This window comes from Temnothorax nylanderi, unplaced genomic scaffold, assembly GCF_030848795.1.
Source record: "Temnothorax nylanderi isolate EJ_2023f unplaced genomic scaffold, tnyl_v1.0 TNYL_tig0176_pilon, whole genome shotgun sequence".
Lineage (NCBI taxonomy): Eukaryota > Metazoa > Arthropoda > Insecta > Hymenoptera > Formicidae > Temnothorax > Temnothorax nylanderi.
This window is the reverse complement of record NW_027249238.1, coordinates 241,197-262,999: the sequence shown is the minus strand read 5'-3', so window position 1 is coordinate 262,999 and position 21,803 is coordinate 241,197. Positions and strand designations below refer to the sequence as shown.

General features: G+C 27.9%; 4 protein-coding genes and 1 long non-coding RNA gene across 8 annotated transcripts; all 5 read right to left on the bottom strand.

Moving 5' to 3' along the window:
• Positions 1–950: 950 nt before the first annotated feature.
• Positions 951–4,402, bottom strand: LOC139778239 (putative gustatory receptor 28b). Its single transcript, XM_071716109.1, has 7 exons — positions 3,882–4,402; positions 3,344–3,618; positions 2,272–2,430; positions 1,882–2,131; positions 1,743–1,805; positions 1,587–1,676; positions 951–1,348 (listed from the first exon to the last, which is right to left on the bottom strand). Exons 1-7 carry the CDS (start codon positions 4,158–4,160, stop codon positions 1,292–1,294), a joined length of 1,173 nt encoding a protein of 390 aa, XP_071572210.1. The 5' UTR covers positions 4,161–4,402; the 3' UTR covers positions 951–1,291.
• Positions 4,403–5,387: 985 nt separating this feature from the next.
• LOC139778235 (uncharacterized) lies at positions 5,388–8,292 on the bottom strand. Its single transcript, XR_011719520.1, has 3 exons — positions 7,695–8,292; positions 7,302–7,567; positions 5,388–6,178 (listed from the first exon to the last, which is right to left on the bottom strand). It is a non-coding gene; the product is annotated as an uncharacterized lncRNA (long non-coding RNA).
• A 305-nt stretch (positions 8,293–8,597) lies between these two features.
• Positions 8,598–11,418, bottom strand: LOC139778234 (uncharacterized). Its single transcript, XM_071716105.1, has 6 exons — positions 11,004–11,418; positions 10,181–10,333; positions 9,553–9,814; positions 9,103–9,171; positions 8,924–9,013; positions 8,598–8,809 (listed from the first exon to the last, which is right to left on the bottom strand). Exons 1-6 carry the CDS (start codon positions 11,258–11,260, stop codon positions 8,693–8,695), a joined length of 948 nt encoding a protein of 315 aa, XP_071572206.1. The 5' UTR covers positions 11,261–11,418; the 3' UTR covers positions 8,598–8,692.
• A 943-nt stretch (positions 11,419–12,361) lies between these two features.
• On the bottom strand, positions 12,362–16,163 carry LOC139778264 (uncharacterized). Its single transcript, XM_071716134.1, has 9 exons — positions 15,541–16,163; positions 15,156–15,467; positions 14,588–14,853; positions 14,181–14,360; positions 13,582–13,831; positions 13,219–13,287; positions 12,924–13,013; positions 12,661–12,731; positions 12,362–12,580 (listed from the first exon to the last, which is right to left on the bottom strand). Exons 2-8 carry the CDS (start codon positions 15,435–15,437, stop codon positions 12,672–12,674), a joined length of 1,197 nt encoding a protein of 398 aa, XP_071572235.1. The 5' UTR covers positions 15,438–15,467; positions 15,541–16,163; the 3' UTR covers positions 12,362–12,580; positions 12,661–12,671.
• A 1,125-nt stretch (positions 16,164–17,288) lies between these two features.
• Positions 17,289–21,465, bottom strand: LOC139778262 (uncharacterized). 4 transcript variants are annotated; one of them, XM_071716133.1, is made up of 8 exons: positions 20,912–21,465; positions 20,522–20,836; positions 19,959–20,224; positions 19,575–19,751; positions 19,149–19,398; positions 18,459–18,527; positions 18,138–18,227; positions 17,289–17,581 (listed from the first exon to the last, which is right to left on the bottom strand). In XM_071716133.1, the coding sequence occupies exons 2-8, from the start codon at positions 20,804–20,806 to the stop codon at positions 17,522–17,524; spliced, it is 1,197 nt and encodes a 398-aa protein (XP_071572234.1). In that variant the 5' UTR covers positions 20,807–20,836; positions 20,912–21,465; the 3' UTR covers positions 17,289–17,521. The 4 variants fall into 4 exon arrangements, 2 of the variants coding, with proteins under 2 accessions (XP_071572234.1, XP_071572233.1); XM_071716132.1 differs by having other exon boundaries at positions 20,522–21,465; XR_011719526.1 differs by having other exon boundaries at positions 17,524–17,581; positions 18,138–18,527; positions 19,129–19,398; positions 20,522–21,465.
• Between the last annotated feature and the right edge of the window lie 338 nt (positions 21,466–21,803).

Here is a 21,803-nt window from a genome sequence, read left to right as displayed (position 1 = left end):
AGAGGGAGAGAGGGAGAAAGAGAGAAATTTGTAACATATAAAGATTTTTATTACATAATAACGTAGAGATGTTTATTAATCACAACAAAATATATTTTATAAACGACAATTTTTGTTTAATTGTTAAAAATATGCATCTTGTGGTATAGAAGACATTTGCTTTATAATGATAATAAATGTTGCAACTGTCATGACAAGCTGAAAGAAAATATCGCGCTCGTTTGCTGCAACAATGACATAACTCAAAAATTGTGATTTTTAACGATTTAAAGTCCAAACTTGTTATAACTTTCAATGAGAATTTTAGAACCGTATTAGCAAGTAACTCTTTTTGCAACTTTTACGATGTTCTCACTACAACGGCAACTGAGATTGTCTGAGATAAGACAGTATTGCACCCCACATAATTCACTAAACGATATGGCACAATAGCAACACAACTGTTCCCTCGGGTGAGTTTGTGAAGCTTAAGCATCGTCGATTTAACTGTAAATAGTACATGTAACAACCTTTTTCCCTGTACAAATAACTTAAAAAGGGCGATTTTTAAGTTATGTTATTGTTACACCAAATTGAGCGATATGCAATTTAAATTTCCGTACGGAACAAAGATTTTAATAAGAGATAAGAGACATTTTAGATTAGCATTTTGTGCATACTAATTTACATTTTTGTCATATGTTACAATTTAATATAAAGATATGATATAAATTTTATAAAAACAAGATAAAAAATTTTGACATTTTAGCAATCAATTTGAATGTTCTACATAATTATTTTAAGATAATGCAACAAATTTATTTTTAGATCTGCATCTAGCTAAATTTTTAGATACTTCAGCAAAACGATTCTTTCCGTGTAATGTTCAAGATTGTGGAAAGAATTTTCATGTGTATTAAAGTGTATTAAAACATATTAAAAATGTATAAATCGGTAATAATTGATTTAATTAATTTTTAATATTATTTATTACTTAGTTATATACAAATTATATATAAAGAATGTGTTTTGCCTTTTAATTATTAATATTTCAAGCGCAATGAAAATGTTTCCCGTTTTTCAGTTTATCATTCAAAGATATTATTACGTGATTAATCTGTATGTACAACAAAAAGAAGAAAACTACTAGTTGATAGAATCATTAATTGTTTTTTAAAAATTATTACTACATTGACAAGCGATATACATGCATGTAATCGATGTAATTACAAATAATTATTTTGATGAGCTTTTGGGATACTAAAACTTAATATGAAGTGCAGGGTGGATTATTCGTTTTTAAGATGAATCTTCAGGCGTTCGACATTTGTATCACGATGATCAAAAACGTTGTAATCGCTACGCAGAACTAAGAAAAAATGTATAAATTTTCAATTAATTCTTATTATTTGTAAAGATAGCATTATATTTAAATATGATGTAAGATAAATGTACGATAAATAATATAATGTATGTAAGAAAAAAAGTAGTAACTTAACTTTAATAACAACTTTAATGATAAGCTTCGAAGCATTTTTATGAATTCTTCTAATGTAAAATACAACACGTAAAAATAAAGTAACAGTAAAAATAGATGAAAAATAAACCTTTATGAAAAATTTGTTGCCAAAGGAGAAGAAACCCATTCCAGTGAACTCCAAAGGATGATGCATTGTTTGCAAATTGAACTGATAAATCTGTACATGAATAGTCATTTAACATAATTTGCTTTATTTACTTTTTGCTATTAAAATATTTTTTACCTCTTTCAAAACGTCAGCACATGGAAGAGTCAATTCATTGATTATTTTGTCAATTTTGTTAGCCTAAAATTTATAATTGATTTATATTGAATATATGTATATTCTCTCTTATTAAAAATGCATTGTACATTTTTTTTACCTTAACACTGACATTTTCACAAATGTAATTTATAATATACACTTTTCCTACAAACATAAACGTCCAGGAAATTACTCGAAACCATACGCTCACTGGTATTAGATTTCGCTGTTTATGAGTTAGCAATTTGTATATGTAGAAGCACATTGATGTCCCAAATAATGGATAAGATGCTGTTTCGGCAGCCATCTGAATTCCAAACACCAGATTCCATTCGCGTGCAATGCGACATATTTCTAAATGAAGATGTCTGTCGACAAATCAAATTTTTATTACTGACAAACATAAAAATGATGAAAAGGAATTGTTTTTATAAATTATCATTAATTGCTTCTTGTTATACTATTAAAATAATATTCTACAAAAATATATGCATATGTACTGAATTACATTGAGCTCCACAACACTCGCTTGAAATTATCAGTACTTAAGGTACATTGATGAACAGTTATTGTAGGTTTCTTCCACGTATTCCTTAACCAATGCTCTTTCCTTACCAATAGATTTTGCATATGCTTTTTTACTTCATCAAACCTCGTGCCGATGTACCTGTCTCATAAATATTATTTCATCAAATAATATTTTGAATTGTAGCATCTATGACAGATCTAGTGACCATTTTTGGATAATGAGTTTTTAAAACTTGTATATATAATTCTTTATTTATGAAATTATAATAGATATATATTAAAATTTACAAAATAGTATATATATATATACACTGTTGAAAACAGAGGTCCTGTGTGTTAAAAAAAGTCCTTGTTAAAATTTTTGTGTAAAATAATCAACACATACGTGTGTAGATTTAACATATGCCTGCTATGTTAATTGAATTTTACAAATTCAAAACGTAAAATAATTAAAATAACTTAAAAAATATGTTAAAGTAACACAATTTGAACGTATTTATTAAATGTGTTAAAATTTACAGAAAAAGAATGTTGATTTTACTCTATAAAAGAAGTAGGAATAAAAATTTACAGAAATAGAGTGTTGATTTTATCTTACAATCTCAACTTCAACATAAAAGTTATGTTAATTGTACACATAATTAACTTCAAATTACGATCAGAATTACATTTCCTTTCTGTTGAAATATTTTAACATAATATCAGTGTTACCACTTAACACATCTATATTATGTTAAATTAACACAAAAATTTGAGTGGACCGTTTTGGACATGTGATTTATGTTATATTTAACACAAATTTTCCAACAGTGTATATATATATATATATATCTTATATATCACTTTTTAGAATTGATTTTTAAATACTTTTAAATTAATTAGAAATTAATTTTTTTAATCATTTTACAAATGCTGAAAATTGTCATTCCTGTGATGATTGCATTTTATTAATTATTTTAGAAATTATTTAAAATGTATGTTATCTTTAAAAATGGAAAATGTTTTGAATATATAATTAGTTGCGTTAATTTGATAAACAAACAAGTACAAACCATAAGAAAGTGATAAACACTAAATCTACAAGTGCACCAGTATGAATACAATAATTATACATATGAGGTATAATAAATCTCCATAAAGTAGTTTTTTCTCTTAGCGGTAACAGCCATGACATGGTGTCGCCAAAATTCAGAGCAAAGATGAACACAGTCCACCCAATTGCTATTTGTTTTGACAACATGTACATTTTTCGATATATTTTTGGACTACCTAATTCTTTCAAAGTATCATCCACTGTAGTAAGTCTCTCCATACACATTTGAATTCTCTAAAATAATATTGATAAATAATATAAATTATAATAGTATATATTATATTTCTGTGATAAAATACGTTTATACATGTACGTTTATAGATTACTTAAAAACTATTGCTCAATAAAACCATTCTAATGTCAAGGAGAAGAAGTGTTATATTGGCAGTTAATGTAAAAATATCAGGCATGCATAATTACTTTAACATTACAATATAATATAATTAATGTAAATATAAAAATATAATTAGTAAAAAAATTAAACACATTAATTATACCTTGTTATAATATATATTAAAAATCACAGATGTAATTGTCGCAATGATGTAGACTTCCAAAAGGATTAACGTAATGGTATAGGGAAATAATGCTTCTAATGAAAGAGAGCTCATCATGCAGTACAAAAGATAGCCATAAACAAACCACACTATCGCGGAATATAGAACGCTTAAATATACAACCCGAGATTTTGGACTATTTAATGGATAGACACATAAACCGATAATAAAGCACGTAATAAAAAGAGGTCGAAAGGCTTGTTGGACCGTAGTAGTCATGATCGTCACAACCGCGAATTAACACTGAGTGTTAAACTCATTATTGTTAAATTTGTCATGTCACTTATTGGCAATTATATTATTACGTAATAATACTGTTTTTATCATAATCGCGATATATGCTCATTGAAGCACTTACGCAAATATGTTCGATAAAGAAGTTCGATCCGCTTTAATGAATGAAAAAGATGACTCGTCACTAAATGTGTGCTACAAAATTATTGAAACATTGACGCTGATTAATTTCTTATGCGTTCCTCCATGCGAAGTAAACATATATTTAATATTATTTTTACTGTATTTTTCATGTATTGTCTTTTTACTTATTATGTATACTGCTATTGTATGTGTATCTAACAATATTATATTAAATAATATTTACGTAAAAAATTTGCTATATTAAGATTATTAAATAACCTTAATACAATAAAATAAAATATTGAATAAGACATAAATGATAAATCCCGTTCTTTTAAGTTCCATACACACGCGTGCGCGCGTACACACACACACACACACACACAAAACATTAAGTTGACATATAAAAATATAAGGATACGATTCAGAGAAATGATATAATTTTGAAAGGAAAAGAGAGAGAGAGAGAGAGAGAGAGAGAGGGAGAGAGAGAGAAATTTGTAACATATAAAGATTTTTATTACATAATAACGTAGAGATGTTTATTAATCACAACAAAATATATTTTATAAACGACGATCCTTATTTAATTGTTCAAAATATTGCATCTTTAAATGATATAGGAGACATCTGCATTATAATAATAATAAATGTTGCAATTGTCATGACAAACTGAAAGAAAATATGCAAATTAAATTTCCGTAAGGACCAAAGGTTTTAATAAGAGATGAAAGATATTTTAGATTAGCATTTTGTATACTAATTTTCGTTTTTGTCATATGTTAGCATATAACAATAAAGATATAATATAAATTTGATAAAAAAAAAGGTGGCGTATTAATTATATAATTTAATGTAAAAACATATAAAATATAAAAAAGTAAATAGGAACTTACTTTTCGTAGAAAGCTATTGCCAAAATGGAAAAGACCCAGTCCTGTTAACTTCAACGGATGATATATTATTTGTAATGTGAACTGATGTATCTATATAATAATATACATAACTATATAAATCAATATATACATATCTATATATAATATACAATAATACAAAATTGTTATCAAAATTTAAACTACGTACTCGAGTTACTTCTTTTTACTGAAAAATTTGTTTTACCTCGTCATGAATATCAGTATATTGGTGAAGGTCTGTCAATTGATGAATTACTCCTTTTATTTTATTAGACTAAGATTAATTATTTACTATTAATAAATATATACATGTATATATTTGGTCTGTTCAAAAATTTTCCAAACTTTGTTTGTGTATAGAATATGTATTATAGAAAATTTACCTTAGCACTAACAGTTTCGCAGATATAATTAAAGAAAAAGATCTTAGCCACATGTAAGAATATCCAGTAACATAAGCTCAACCAATTGAGTGATGATGTAACTATGAAACGACCTTCTGTTTTTATATGTAAGTAAATGTAGTGACATAGTCTTATCATTAATATCATATAGGCTCCAAATTCCATAGTTATTTGTATTCCAAACATTACGTTTAATTGGCGAACGATTTGATACAATTCCAAATGGAGATGCCTATTAAGAAATAATGTTTGTTAATGAGTTACACAATAAAAAATATATTAACAGAAAAAGAAATAATTTTTGAATAAATTGAATTGCTATCAAATCCCGAATGTACTACTTTTAATATTAGATCAGACCCAAATTCATGATCTACCCAAGCATATTCGTGTTCTGATTTACATTAAAGTCCACAGCACGCGCTTGTAATTGTGAGTACACGTGTTATATCGACGCGTGATTGATATGGCTTTTCTTTGTGAACATTTCAATTCATTTTCCTCTTTCACCAACAGACATTCTAAATGTTCGTTTATATTGTCAAACCTGGTGCCGATGTACCTGAGTATTGAAAAACGATTTTAATTGCAAAATTTATGAAGAATAAGTTAAGACAATAAGTAATAAATAATTAAACACATATGTGTATAATTACTAAGAGATCTCTAAAATTTCCTATAACTTGTTTTATTTATATCTACAGGAATAATTTAGAGCAAGTTTTAGTCTGACTTATGTACTTATATGTGATATATTTCTCTTTCCTTCTCTCTCTCTCTCTCTCTCTCTCTCTCTCTCTCTCTCTCTCTCTCTCTCTCTCTCTCTCTCTCTCTCTCTCTCTCTCTCTCTCTCTCTCTCTCTCTCTCTCTCTCTCTCTCTCTCTCTCTCTCTCTCTCTCTCTCTCTCTCTCTCTCTCTCTCTCTCTCTCTCTCTCTCTCTCTCTCTCTCTCAACGCTTATTCCTTTCGTGGACATATCGACTTGCTTACACGTGAAATTGGATAACATTGTTTCTGGTATAGAACTTCTAGTGCTTTCATTCCTTATTATTAGTTCATAAATTGCGCTGCGCCTTAGTTCTTAGTTTTATATACACTATTTAGTTCTCTTTGGTAATACTGCTCCTTATCTTATTCTTTTTCACTGTACTTATTATTAGTTAAGTTGCGTTAGTTCTTAGTTTTTTTTTTTTACATGGTATATTATTGAGATTGCTACTGCTTGCCTTATGAGAGAGAGCATGCACATCATACTAACTTCTGACCGCTATATTTCGCTTTTGTTTACATCTTATTGTATCTCTGCATCTTGTAACTGCTATATTATTGTAATTGCGATATTATTGTAACTGCTATATTACTTTTTTGCCCTTTAGCCTTTGCTTGGGCATAATAAATTATATCTATCTATCTATCTCTCTCTCTCTCTCTCTCTCTCTCTCTCTCTCTCTCTCTCTCTCTCTCTCTCTCTCTCTCTCTCTCTCTCTCTCTCTCTCTCTCTCTCTCTCTCTCTCTCTCTCTCTCTCTCTCTCTCTCTCTGTTACTTTTATATAAAAAATATATAAAAATTGTGTAAAGAAATAACTGCTATTTTTTTGTAGAATATGTACAAATTAAGTATACTAATTATTTTTATAAATATAAAAATTGCGGACTATATTTAATTATTTTGAGTAATATACAAACCATAGAATATTCAGAAATACTAAATCCACAAACATGTTGACGTGGTAATAATAATTTGCGATGTAGGGTAGAAGCAAATATCGACAATCTTTTGTTTCATATAACCACCATATCATGTCACACATATTTGCTATATTACTACATATTAACCATCCAATTAACAGCCCTTTTGCATGCATGTGCAACTTGTGATACAACTTTGGTGTACCTAGTTCTTCTAAAGTATTATCTACAGCAGCAAGCCTTTTCATAAAAGTCTGAAATTCCTGAACATGACATTAGGCAATAATTCAATACGTCTTTTTTTCTATAACATATAACTTCGTTATAAAGAAATTACTTAAAATATAATATTTTTGTTTTAATATGACTATTGAATACGTATGTATATACCTTGTTTAAATATATATTTACGATGACAGATGTAATACTGGTAAGAATGCCAATCTGCATATCGATTATAGCATAGGTTGACAGATAATATGTTTCTACCTTAAGCGCGGTCACGATATAATAAAAAAGACAACCATAAGTAACCCATACTGTTAAATTGTAGAAAACACTTAAATAAAGTTTTTTTGAAGAGAAAATTCCTAAACCAATCAGGCACGAAGTCAAGATCAATGGACGTATAGCCTGTTCTATGCTAGTCACCATAATTATCACTATTATCGTTGTTCTTCTATCCGTAAACTGATGTCGTGTATCAGTTCGAAGCTAACACAAGCCTCATTTAGTCGCTGCGTAATGCGTAATTTACTTATCAAGATGATAGGAGAGTAATACAATAATCGATTAATGTATTAATATCATGAATTATATAATTTTTTTATAAACGTATATAATGACATAATCGATCAATGCCATTATTATTATTAGACATTATTACCATTGATAACTGGAATTGATAACGTGACTCCGGACTTTTAGGACTCACAAACAACTTACATCAATTAAAATGATTGTTTTGATATTAATTTTATATAATAAATGCGAATTAAGCAAACATGTTAATATTTTTCATTGAATAGATAATAGATAGTCGATTTATAAGCTTTCATGTATAGGTATTTATAATTGACAGATTAATTTTTAAAATAAAAATCGATCTTTTCATGATCAATCAAAGAGAATATTATTTATAAATATTAAAAGAGCTTTTATTTAAAATTTTAAAATATACGTATGTATATCAATCATACAATCAATTGATAATATACATACATAGAATTACTTAAAATAAATAATAATATTTAATGTAAATTGATAAACTAAATAAATAAATATTTACAGCAATTGTACAAACAATTAATTTCTGCGTTAATTAACTTCTTAAATAATAAGCTAGAAAAATAATACGGAAGTTATTATAAGTATATGTATATTTTTTTCTATACATCTCTATCGAAACATGTTACATTAATCCTATCAGATATTAATATTCGAGACATGGGAGAAGTATCCATTTGCAATATAAAAATAATAACAGTAAGTATCCACATGAAGAACTAAAAGAAGAAAATTCAATTATATATAAAATATAAATATCACAATTTTAATTTTTTTATTTATTGACTTTTTTCTAATTATTATTACATTAAGTAAATATATTAAAGATTAACCTTATAAATGAATTTGTAGCCGAAATAAAACATGCCCATTCCGCAGAACTCCATCGGCCGAAGTGATATTTGCAAAAGAAACTGGTAAATCTGTATTTTATAATATAATTTTTACTTAAAAATATTATTTTATCTAAAGATTACTTAGAAATTATTTAGAATTAGAAAATTTATTTTACCTCTCTACGTGTTTCTGTAAACCGTATAAGATTTGTTAATTTATGCGTCAAGGCTTTAGTCTTTTCCACCTGAAATAACATAAAGTTAATTACATTATTTATGATTTTTACATTTATAATAATTGTATGATTTTTAATAATCGCAAGTAGACATCTATATGATGGAACAAGTTGCAACTTTTATGAAGGGGCAAAATTACCTAATCTTTTATTCTGAAACTGAGAAAAGACTTATCTTTGCAATATTTTTTTTTATTAATTATTATTATTTTATTTTACTAAAGAAGTTCTAACGTTATCTTACAGAGGGAGGGAGGGGAGGGGGAGAGGGGGCAAAGGGGGGAGAGAGAGAGAGAAAAACAAAGAAAAAGAGGGATATGAAAATTATATCGCAAACATAACTTCTACTTGTGAAAAGTTCTCCCTTATAATATAAAGAAATCAGTTTACCTTAGCACTAACACTTTCGCAAATATGATTCAGTGATATGAATTTTGTTAAGAATATCATGCACCACATGTCATTAGCAAGTACAAGTTTCAATTTAGCTGAATCGCTCCCATATATTTGCTTTAGACACAACATCATATGATATTGAACATAAAATGATACAATCAAAATAACGAAATAAGATATCATCTGCAACGTCAATTGCGTCGCGAATAAGTCGTTTATGTTACGAGCTACTCGACAAAGCTCCGAATGAAGATGCCTAGAACGATGTTATATTACGATTATATTAATAAACAAATATATCTATTATAAAATTATAATACATTTATTAGATTGGAATTTTTATATAGATTCTATATTTTACATGCGCGTGAAGAATTTGTCTTATATTATATTAAAATTCTGATTTGGAATAAATCAACGACCTGCTTTGTTGATTATAATTCTAGATATATAAAAGATAAAAAAAAATTAAACAAAATTGCCATAAATAAATGCCGTGTGTAAGATTATAATATACTAAACGGCAATACTTATACGTTTGGTCAACATAATAATCTTTTCTTGTTTTTTAAAAAATATTTCCTTCAATATTTCTATGTCACTTTAGCATCTATCAATTTACATTACGGTCCATAACACATGCTTGCGATTCTCGTTGCTTTGAACATGGCGAATGATAAAAGACTTTTCCCACTTGCATCTCAGTCCATACTCTTCAGTCCCCGACAGTTGTTCAATATAGTTGTTTATTTTATCCAATCTGGTACCGATATATCTGCAATTTTTTTGTTTAAAAAATACTTAAACGAGATATTTTTATGCATGTAACGGAGTAAAAAGCAAGTGATTCGTCCATTTTTTTTCTTTTACTCACAATTTTATAAATTTATATACATAATTAATAATCACGAATTTTTTATTTTGCATAATCCATTTAATGACGTCTTTATAAAATAATTTAACCCTAGAAAGCATATATGAATTTTCTCATACGTGAAAGGCCAAGCGGGGTAATAAATTACCCCAAACTTGTACCGCGTGTATAATGTTTCTATTTGTTGTTAAAAAACTTTGTAATAGATAATTTTTTTTGCTCTTTAATAGGGAAGACGATAGTAGTCATCTGACTGCCCCAGACAGACAGACTAAATTGAATTATGGTTAGGGTCTCGGTATGAAAACGAACCTTCCTAAGTCAGGGGCGTAATTTGAATTTCGCGTGGGGTAACGTATTACCCCACACATGCTTTCTAGGGTTAATTTATTTCTAGAAATAGTATTGTTATAATATAATACTTTTAACTAAAAAAATTTAAAAATTTATATAGATTTTAATTAACTAGATATTACCAAATTTTAATAATAGTCATTTAATAATAGTCATTTATTATTAAGTAGTTTTAATAAAACAGTATAGTTTCTACCATATAATACATTTTACAAACCTTAAAATAAATGCAAACATTATATCTCCGAGAGTGTTGACGTGAAAAGGATACCCCAGAACGAGAGGAATAATCATGGCTTTTATAGTGTTGTGCTTTTCTACATTCCAAATAGAATCAGTAGTAGATACTGTAAGAATCACTATAAGGTATATACTTAACGCCCATATTATCGATTTTTTAATTCTACGATATTCCTTGGGCGTTCCAAGTCCTTCCAATGTATCATCCACAAGACCAAGTTTCTTTATACACATGTGGATTTTCTGATAATAACATCGGCAAGAAAATATATATAAATCATGAATATCATTCTTGCCAAAATATACAAGAAACACATGTGTAACAATGATGCATTTGATAATAAAGCAATAATTTTTTATAAGAATCTAGTTAAAACTTTTTATATTGTCTAACGCAAAATAAATTGAATACAAAATTTCTCAATTAACATTTTCTCTAGATAACATTTCTCTAGAAATCAATGTTTTAAAAAAATAAAATTTTTTTTGAAGAGATACAAGAGTTTATTTTACGTAAATGCAAACAGATTTTAGTTAAAATTTTAATTAAATTTAACTTTTTCAAATAAATAAAGATAAAGATAACTTCAAAGTGGCAGGTAATATTAACGTCTCTTATAGGCATATTATCAGCTACGCTTTAGATATTGAAGCAATGGTGTAACATTTATAAAGGAAAGATATACCTGGTATTTGCGAACGGTGATGGTTACAGATATTATAGTCACAAGAATATTTACATTTATCGTGAAAAAAGACAAAAAGCTATTAAATATACGTTGTGGCGTAAAGACGTATAACATAAAATGAAACGCACAGCCGTAGAGACTCCACACAATTAATATATAAAAGACACTCAAGCAAAATTTCCAATAATTGAGAGGATATCTGAGAATTCCGAAACCAAGGATAAAAGCGACTGAGGAAAGAGGGCTTAAAGCTCTTTCAATGGTATCAACCATCGCAACTGTTGCAACTTCATATGCTAACTATTGAATCCCCAGTTGAGAGTCGCGTAATATGCAGAAGGCACATTCATCACGATGATGAGATAATATTTGATTAGATCAACTCATATGCTAACTATTGAATCCCAAGTTGAAAGTCGCGTAATATGCAGAAGGCATTAATGACATTATAATGACATTATAAATTTCATCATTAAACGATAGCATACATATACATAGTTGAGAGAATCAATATTTCTACAAAGTATTAGTAATTTTTATACTTTTTGTAATATATATAACGTACGTATGTGTAATATATATAGATATATATATATATAGTGTATGTGTAATGTATATATGAGGGAGAGTCAATAATTATCCGCACTCTATTTCAATAATTTATTAGAACAACAGTAGAGAACATATAATTAGGTACATCATTTTCATAGTCCTCTGCTTTTCAGTGCACTTGTTCCAACGTTCCACAAGCTTACATATACCCTTTAAAAAATGTTTTTTATTTCTTTCAGCCATGTATGCACCGTTTCTTGCACATGTTGGTTGTTGTTGCATGATAATGCATGCCCAAATATTGCTGCCCACACTGTTCAAACGTTACATATATATTCTATAGATTAATAGAAAATTGTTTATCTATATAATATATTTGAATTCTCATCTTACATGTCATTATGTTATACGGATGTGTTCATTTGTATTAGAATAACAACATACGTCGTGACTGTGGCAAGAAACTGAAAAAAATACACTATATATATATATACGATATCTTGTTATTTTCATTCTTAGAAATCTCACAATTAAACAATGTAGCTATACATTTCAATTTTTTTAACATATGACAATTAAAAACATTATTATTGAGAATAAGTAAATAACATAATTTCATTTAAATACTTAAGTTAAACAAATAGTAAGTAACATACCTTGCCAGTAAGACGATTATTAATTGAAAAGAAATCAGCAGCGGTAAAATTTAATGGATTAAGCACTAGTTGCTGTGCAAATTGATGAATCTGCGAACACATTTTCTTTCTTATTATGTACATAAACAATACATAATATAAATTTATAGATATATATGTATATATATTTCCAATTTGCAATTTATATCTTAAATAAATTAATCGCCGTATAAATATTATTTATAAAGTTTTGTGCTATGCAAAAAGAGATCTAATTTGATTGATAAATTATCAATAATACATTGAATAGATTTACCTCTTCTCTCATATCATCATCGATAGAAGACCCTTCAAAAGATTGTATAATTTCGCCAGTTTTACATGCCTGAAATAAACATTAATGCATATAATGCGTTGGCATAAAATTAGGATTAAATCGCACAATATATGTGCGGTGCACAACACGTATTCATATATGAAGAATTAAAATTATTATGCATATATATGTATAAGTATATTTTAAAAGACATTTTGAGTACCTATATGCAATTTATATACAATAAATAAATTATGTAACATTCTTAACATAAACTTGATATGTTTAACTGTAAATAACTCAGTTTTAAATATTGCATATAATTGTATACATTATTCTTATTACAAAAAATAATTTTTGTACCTCCGTTGACACACTTGTACAAAGCCAATTTACTAATGTAATTTTAAATGAATAAATGCATGCCATCACTATCATGGCAATAATCCTTTCGTTGTTGACTATCACGCGTAACTGGCCAAAGAATGCACAATATACACAGTAAATATTCGTTGTCACTATCGTAAAATGGACTGCCAATTCAAGCAGTAGTTGCAGACAGTAAGCATGATTAATTTGTCGTCCTATTCTTGTAATTTCCAAATGTAAATGTCTTTGATAGAAAAATATCAATTAGTTAGTAATTATACATTTCAGTAATATTAAAATCTTTTAAACACACGATTATTTGAACGAATTACAAAATCCGGGACATATTATGTGTTTGAGTGAGAGGGTGGGTGAGAAAGAAAGAAATATAAAATAAGCTTAATTTTTAACAAGAATAATTATATGTATATATTATATTAGATATTATAAAAGAATACGTAAGATAAAAAACAGCTATTATTTAAACAATTATATATTAATCATAATTATAAGATCTTTTTGATATTTATATTTGTTATATCATATTAATGGAAACATATTATGATAGAAGCAAGAATTATTATTGATCTTACCTTAGCGTTTGAATGAGATGCATTAGCTTGTCTTTGTTGTTTTCATAGTTTGCCATGACAAATGCAATAGACGTATCATCGTGTCGATTATGAATCTTGAAGACATTTGATTCATTTGCACTATATTGCACTATATTGTTGATTAGAGTATTTGTCTTCTGAAATTTTACTTGAACACATCTGCCACATTTCAATCTTAATGAATACTCAGTACGTAAATTATAGAGACATGTTATATGTTTGTCCATTAAAAATATTTTAAAGAGATATTATTCTAATATCTCTTTAAAATATCTTAGACAAATATCTTAGAAATCAAAGAAATCTTAACAATTCTAGTCCTTTGGTCAAGCTTTTCACGAGATGTTGTTATTATTGTTTACTTCTTTAACAAAAATGTTACTTGCCTGATAAACGAGACGAAGGTGAGATCCACTACAGAGTTTATAACAATCGGAAAACACAGGCATATTTCGTTACAAAGGAGAGCCCAGTATCCAATATCGCGATACGCCCATATTCCATATGTGATGAATATTGATATCATGCCTGCTATCCAGATAGCCATAAGACAGAGAATATTGGTGAAGGTCTTCTGATACTCTGATTTTATGCCCAGTGCTTCTAAAGTGTTGTCCGCTATACTATTCCTCTTAATTATGTTATTCATATTCTTCAAGTATCGAAATATATTAATAGATTAGTACATTTGTTTAATATTTATTCAAAGACACGTGTGATGTCAAAGAAAAAAATCTATACCCATGCAAATATAAAGTTAATAATTCTGTATACAAGAAAAATGTAAAAAAAGAAAAAAAATTCTCTGTATATATGCATACTTTATCCATATTTTGAAATTAACTATTCATGAAATTAAATATTAATATTATTTATATAATTCATTAATGTAGTTTTTCCATAACTTTTGTTTGTTATTTCTGCATTAATTTTACGTGATATGTTATTACGTACCTCTGATTTCCACCAGAATAAAATTATAGCCAAGACAGCAACTAAGACGTTAACTCCCACGACAAAATAAAATAATATAAATTCTTGAATTAATTCTTGGAAAATATAAAATTCTTTGTAAAGCATAATGAAATATCCCGTCAACATTGAAATGACGTATAAAGCACTTAGATAATATCGTGGACGATTTATGGGTATTTCAAATATACCCATGCAAAATATACAATTGAGCCATATAATAGGCATAACTGCTTGCTTCAAATTTTTCACACCCGACATCATCTTAAACCATTCACTGTCAACCTAGATGGACTAATCTATTTGATTAAGAAATATGTATTTATATTAAATAATGCTATGATTAATATTTTATAAATAAGCTTACGTTATATATGTTTTTTTTATTTTATGTGCAGTTGAATGCGGTTTATTCGTTAAAATGATAAATCGTATAAAGAATAAGTCTCAAATAATTGAAATAGGCACTGAGAGTCGTTTTTTAATTGCAAGTGTGACCAAATTATCGAAAAGTGCGGAAAGAAAACGTGTTACACGTGTCTGTAAGGACTAAATTTGACTTGAACTGAATATTAGTTCTACGTATTATTTTTAATGAACCCTACAGCCTGTGCTACAGCTGGCGAGCAACTAACAGCTGATAAGCGATCTCGCGTGATGGTATAATGCATCGTTGTCAGCCTGCGCAGGTCGGTGCAATTTCACTTATTACACGTTTTTTCACGCCGGTAGTGTATATTGTAAAACATTTTCAATTATTATTTCAACTATAGCTTACCTGACTTTTCCAATACTGAGAGGTACGTTTAACTAGCGTTAAATAAATAACTGTAATCTAGCATCATCTCTGTCTCGGCACTTTAAAATATTATTTCTGATAAAATCTATGATTGACATCTTTTGTCCTTGATTGTAAATTAAGTGAAGTACAAATACAGAACTTTAATATTACTTTCTGAGCTGTACTCATGGAAATTCTATTGATTGTACGTATATACTGTACGAATATACATTGAATAACATATGATAATGAAAAGTAATACAAATTTACTACGTGCGAAAAGATTGATTGTATTTCTTTACTTTATTATCTAGACAATGTAATATGATTGCTCACCCGTTAAATAGTTCATCATATGCATGTTCGTAGATTTTGGAATATCCTGTACACGAAAAAATAAAATTTCTGATAGTTTTCAATAAATATTAAAGTATGAAATATAAACAAATTATAATCTCACAATTAATATATAAAACACAATTAATATATAAAAGGCACTCAAGCGAAATCTCCAATAATTGAGAGGATATCTGAAAATTCCGAAATCAAGGATAAAAGTGACTAAGACCCAGTTCTACAAATATCGGTTAACTTTTAACCTTAGGTTAACTCACTTTTTGTCTCTAACGTCCCCTTTAGGTTAACTCATTTTTTGTCTCTTTCTAACGTCCCCCTTAGAAAGAGACGAAGAATGAGTAAATCTAAGATTAAAAGTTAAAACCGACGTTTGTGAAACTGGGCCTAAATAGAGAAGACTTAGAGCTTTCTCTATAGTTTCAACCATCGCAACTGTTGCAACTACATATGCTAACTATGGAATCCTAAGTTGAAAGTCACGTAATATGCAGAAGGCACATTCATCACGATGATGGGATAATATTTGATTAGATCAATTCATTATAATGTCGTTAAATCACTAAGCATACATATACGTGGTTAGAAGAATAAATATTTCTACAAAGTATTAGTAATTTTTATTACTGTATTGTTATTACTGTATTATTATTACTGTATTGTAACACATAACGTACATATGTGTAATGTATAACGTATGTATAATGTGTGTGATGTGTATATATGTATGTGTAATATATATATTTATAAACAAATTTTCTCTCCAACTTATTTATAAAAAGTTGATTCTTTATGTTGATTTTTTATCTAATTAATAATTTACATTACTTGGAAATAAATATTATATTATTCGCTAATATATTATTGTACCGCTTACCTGTATCTATATATATACTATTGCAATTTGATTTATTCAAACTTTTAGCATTATAGGAGAGAGTAAAATTATTGGAGAAATAAATTTAACAAAATTTTACTAATTAAGTTTGTATAACGTTAAAAAATGTTTTAATTAAATTAATGTCTAAACACTCTAATACATTTGGAAAATTTTAAATCTTTATAAAATACATGACATTTATAAAGAATAGTAATTTATAAGTGAGCTCTTATTAAACTTCTTCGTAAACTCCCATTTCTTGGAATAGCAGTATTAATAAAAGATTGTTTATCTATAATATGTTTGAATTTTCATCTTACATGTCATCTTATGTTATATGGATGTATTTATTTGTATTAGAATAACAACATACGTCGTGACCGTGGCAAAGAACTGAAAAAAATACACTATATGTATATACGATATCTTTGATATTTTCATTCTAAAAAATCTTGCGATTATATTAAATAATATCCCATACAGTACATTTGTCCAAAAGCGACATAAGCGTCTTTTAGACATCTTTTAGACGTCTTACTAAAAGATGGCTAAAAGACATCGAAAAGACATCTTATGTCTCGATTTTGGACATGGTGCTGTCTGGGATAGCTATACACTTTAATTTTTTTAACATATATAGGGGAGAGTGGAGTAACTGCGAACACGGAATAAACGCGAATACTATTGTAGAGTATATTAGAATACATTGTGATATTCTTCCACTTCTCGTATTCGTACCACTGAGCGTATATCGGACTATATTGCTGGGTGCGAGAAATGGGAGAATATCATTACTCTAATATACTACAATAGTAATCATTCGTGTTTATTCCGTGTATTCGCAGTTACCTCACTCTCCCCTAACAATTAAAAACATTATTATTGAGAATAAATAAATAACATAATCTTATTTAAATAATTAAGTTAAACAAATAAGTAAATAACATACCTTGCCAGTAAGACAATTATTAATTGAAAAAAAACCAGCAGCGGTAAAATTTAATGAATTAAGCACTAGCTGCTGTGTAAATTGATGGATCTGCGAATACATTTGCATTTCTTATTATATACGCAAACACATACTTAAATATATGCATTATTCATGTTATATACATAAACAATACGTTGAATTTATAGACAAAGTATTGCAATTTATATCTTAAATAAATTAATCGCCGTATATAAATAAAAATTAATGTTTTATGTTACGCAGGAAGGGATCTAATTTTGCAGATTGATATAATTATCAATAATACATGAATAGATTTACCTCTTCTCTCATATCATCATCGATAAAAGACCCTTCAAAAGATTGTATAATTTCGCCAGTTTTACATGCCTGAAATAAACATTAATGCATATAATGCGTTGACATAAAATTAGGATTAAATCGCACAATATATGTGCAAGGCATGTCGTATATTCATATATAAAAAATGAAAATTGTTATATCCACACATATAAATACTAAAAGACATTCATGAGTATATACAATTTATATACAATCCCTGCTGAAAAACTGTCACAGAATTTTCCAAATTTTTAAACAAATAAAAATGTTTTTCAGAAAGCTTAGACAAAATAATAATGGAATATTTCAAATTTTTCTTGCCAATACATCTTTGTAAAACTCTAAATATAAATATAAGAAAATCCGCGCAATTTATCAGAAATTTTCATACAAATACTGAAATATTCCGAAAATTCCTATCTAATTATTCCTGAAAATATTTCAGAGAAACTTTACATATTTTGTCAGAATTTTTTATAAATCTAAAAAATAAGAAATTTTTAGAAAATTTCTTAGAAAATATAAGAACTATTTTCACCAGGGATAACTAAATTTTGTAATATTTCTAATTTAAACTTGTTATGTTTAACTGTAAATAACTTATTTTTAAATATTACGTATAATTGCATATGTATATTATTTTTATTACCAGAAAATAATGTTTTATACCTCGGTTGATACATTCGTACAAAGCCAATTTATTAACATAATTTTAAATGAATAAATGCATGCCGCTGTTGCCATGGCAATAATCTGTTCCTTGTTGACTGTCACGCTTAACTGGCCAGAAAATGCACCATATACACAGTAAGTAGTCGATGTTACTATCGTAAAGTGGACTGCCAATTCGAGCGGAAGTTGCAGACAATAAGCATCATTAATTTTCCGTCCTATTCTCGTAATTTCCAAATGTAAATGTCTTTGATAGAAAAATATTAATTAGTAGTGATTATTAAAGTAATATTGAAATCTTTTAAATACACGATTATATATTAATTATAATTATAGAATCTTTCTAATGTTGGTTGTTATATCATATTAATGGAAATTTTATAATAGAAGCAAGAATTATATACAATATACTATTGATCTTACCTTAGCGTTTGAATGAGATGCATTATCTTCTCTTTGTTGTTTTTATAGTTGGCCATGACAAATGCAATAGACGTATTATCGTGCCGATTATAAATCTTGAAGGCATTTGATTCATTTGCACAAAGCACTATATTGTTGATTAGAGTATTTGTCTTCTGAAATTTTGCTTGAACACATCTGCCGCATTTCAATCTTAATCAGTACTCAAATGCGTAAATAGAGACATGTTATATGTTTACTTGTCCATTACAAATAATTTAAAGAGATATTTTAATTGACAAATATCTTAGAAATCAAAGAAATCGTAACAATTCCAGTTCTTTGGTCAAGATTTCCACGAGATATTGTTATTGTTTTTACTTTTTTAACAAAAATATTACTTGCCTGATAAACGACGCGAGGGTGAGATCCACTACAGAATTTATAACAATCGGAAAACATATGCATATGGTGCAATAAAGAAGAGCCCAGTAATCATTGTCGCGATACAGCCATGCTACATGTATGATTATTAATGTTATTATGCTTACTACCCAGAGAGCCGTAAGACAGAGAATATTGCGGAAGGTTTTCTGATATTCCGATTTTATGCCCAATGCTTCTAAAGTGTTGTCCGCTATACTATTCCTCTTAATTATGTTATTCATATTCTTCAAGTATCAAAATGTATTAATAGATTAGTAAATTTGATTAATAATATTTATTCGAAGACACGTCATGATGTCAAAGAGAAAAATGTATACCTATGCAAATATATATAGTTAACAATTCTGTATACACAAGAAAAATATAAAAAAGAGAAAAGAAAAAATTCTCTGTATACATACTTTATACATATATTTTAAAATTAGATAAATATTAATGTTTTTGCAATTTATTAATGTAATCTTTCTACAACTTTTGTTTACCAATTCTGCACTAATTCTACGCAAAATGTTATTACGTACCTCTGTTTTCAACCAGAATAGAATTATGGCCAAAACGGCAGCTAAGATGTTAAATGCTATGACAAAATAAAATATCATAAATTCTCGAATGAGAATTTTTTGGAAAATGTGAATTATTTTGTAAATCACAACGAAATATCCCGCCGACATTGAGATGACGTAGAAAGCACTTAGATAATATCGTGGACGATTTATGGGTATTTCAAATATACCCATGCAACATATACAATTGAGCCATATAATAGGCATAACCGCTTGCTTCAAATTTTTCACACTCCACATCATCTTGAACCATTCACTGTCAACCTAGATGGACTAATCTATTTGATTAACAAGTATATATTTATATTAAATAATGTTACGATTAATATTTTATATAAATAAGCTTACATTGTGTTTTTTTAAATTTAGTGCAGTTGAATGCAATTTCTTCGTTGAAACGATAAATCGTATAAACAATAGATCTTAGTTATCCGAAATAGACACTGACAGTCGCTGTTTAATTGCGAGACTGACCGAATTTTCATACAGTGCGGAAAGAGAACGCGTTACACTTGTCTGACTTGTCTGTAAGGACTAAATTGTGACCTGGACGGGATACTAGTCCCGTGTGTTATTTTTATTGAACCCTACAGCTGATGAGCAACTAATATTGCTGATAAGCACGATCTCGCGTGCTAGAGGGATACATCACCGCCAGCCTGCGTAGGTCGTACACTTTTACTTATTACACGTGTTTCACGCCCCTAGTGTATATTTTACAACACTTTACTTATTAACTGTAGCTTGCCTGACTTTTCCGCTACTGAAAAACATGTTTAACCAGCAGTAAAAATAATTAGAATCTAGGATCATCTCAGTCTTGACATTTTATAATATTATTTCTGAAAATATCTATGATATTTCTGTTGTACATGTTTTATCCTTGATTTTAATTAAGTGAAGCACAAATGTAGAACTTTAATATTACTTTTTGAGCTGTACGCATGAAAATTCTATTGATTGTATGTGCACGCTGTACAAATTTAAGTTGAATAACATGATAACGAAAAGCAATATAAATTGGCTACGTGCAAAAAGATTGATTGTATTTTCTTTACTTTATTATCTAGAAAATATAATTTGATCGTTGTTTGTATAAAAAAAAGTTATACATATATTCGTGTAATCTATTTCTGTTTAATTAATTGAAATGATTAAGTATCATGTTGTGTTTCACAAAGGAAAGGGATCTTATCTGAGGACGTACTTTTAGCTTAAACATAGTGAGAACTTTCATGAA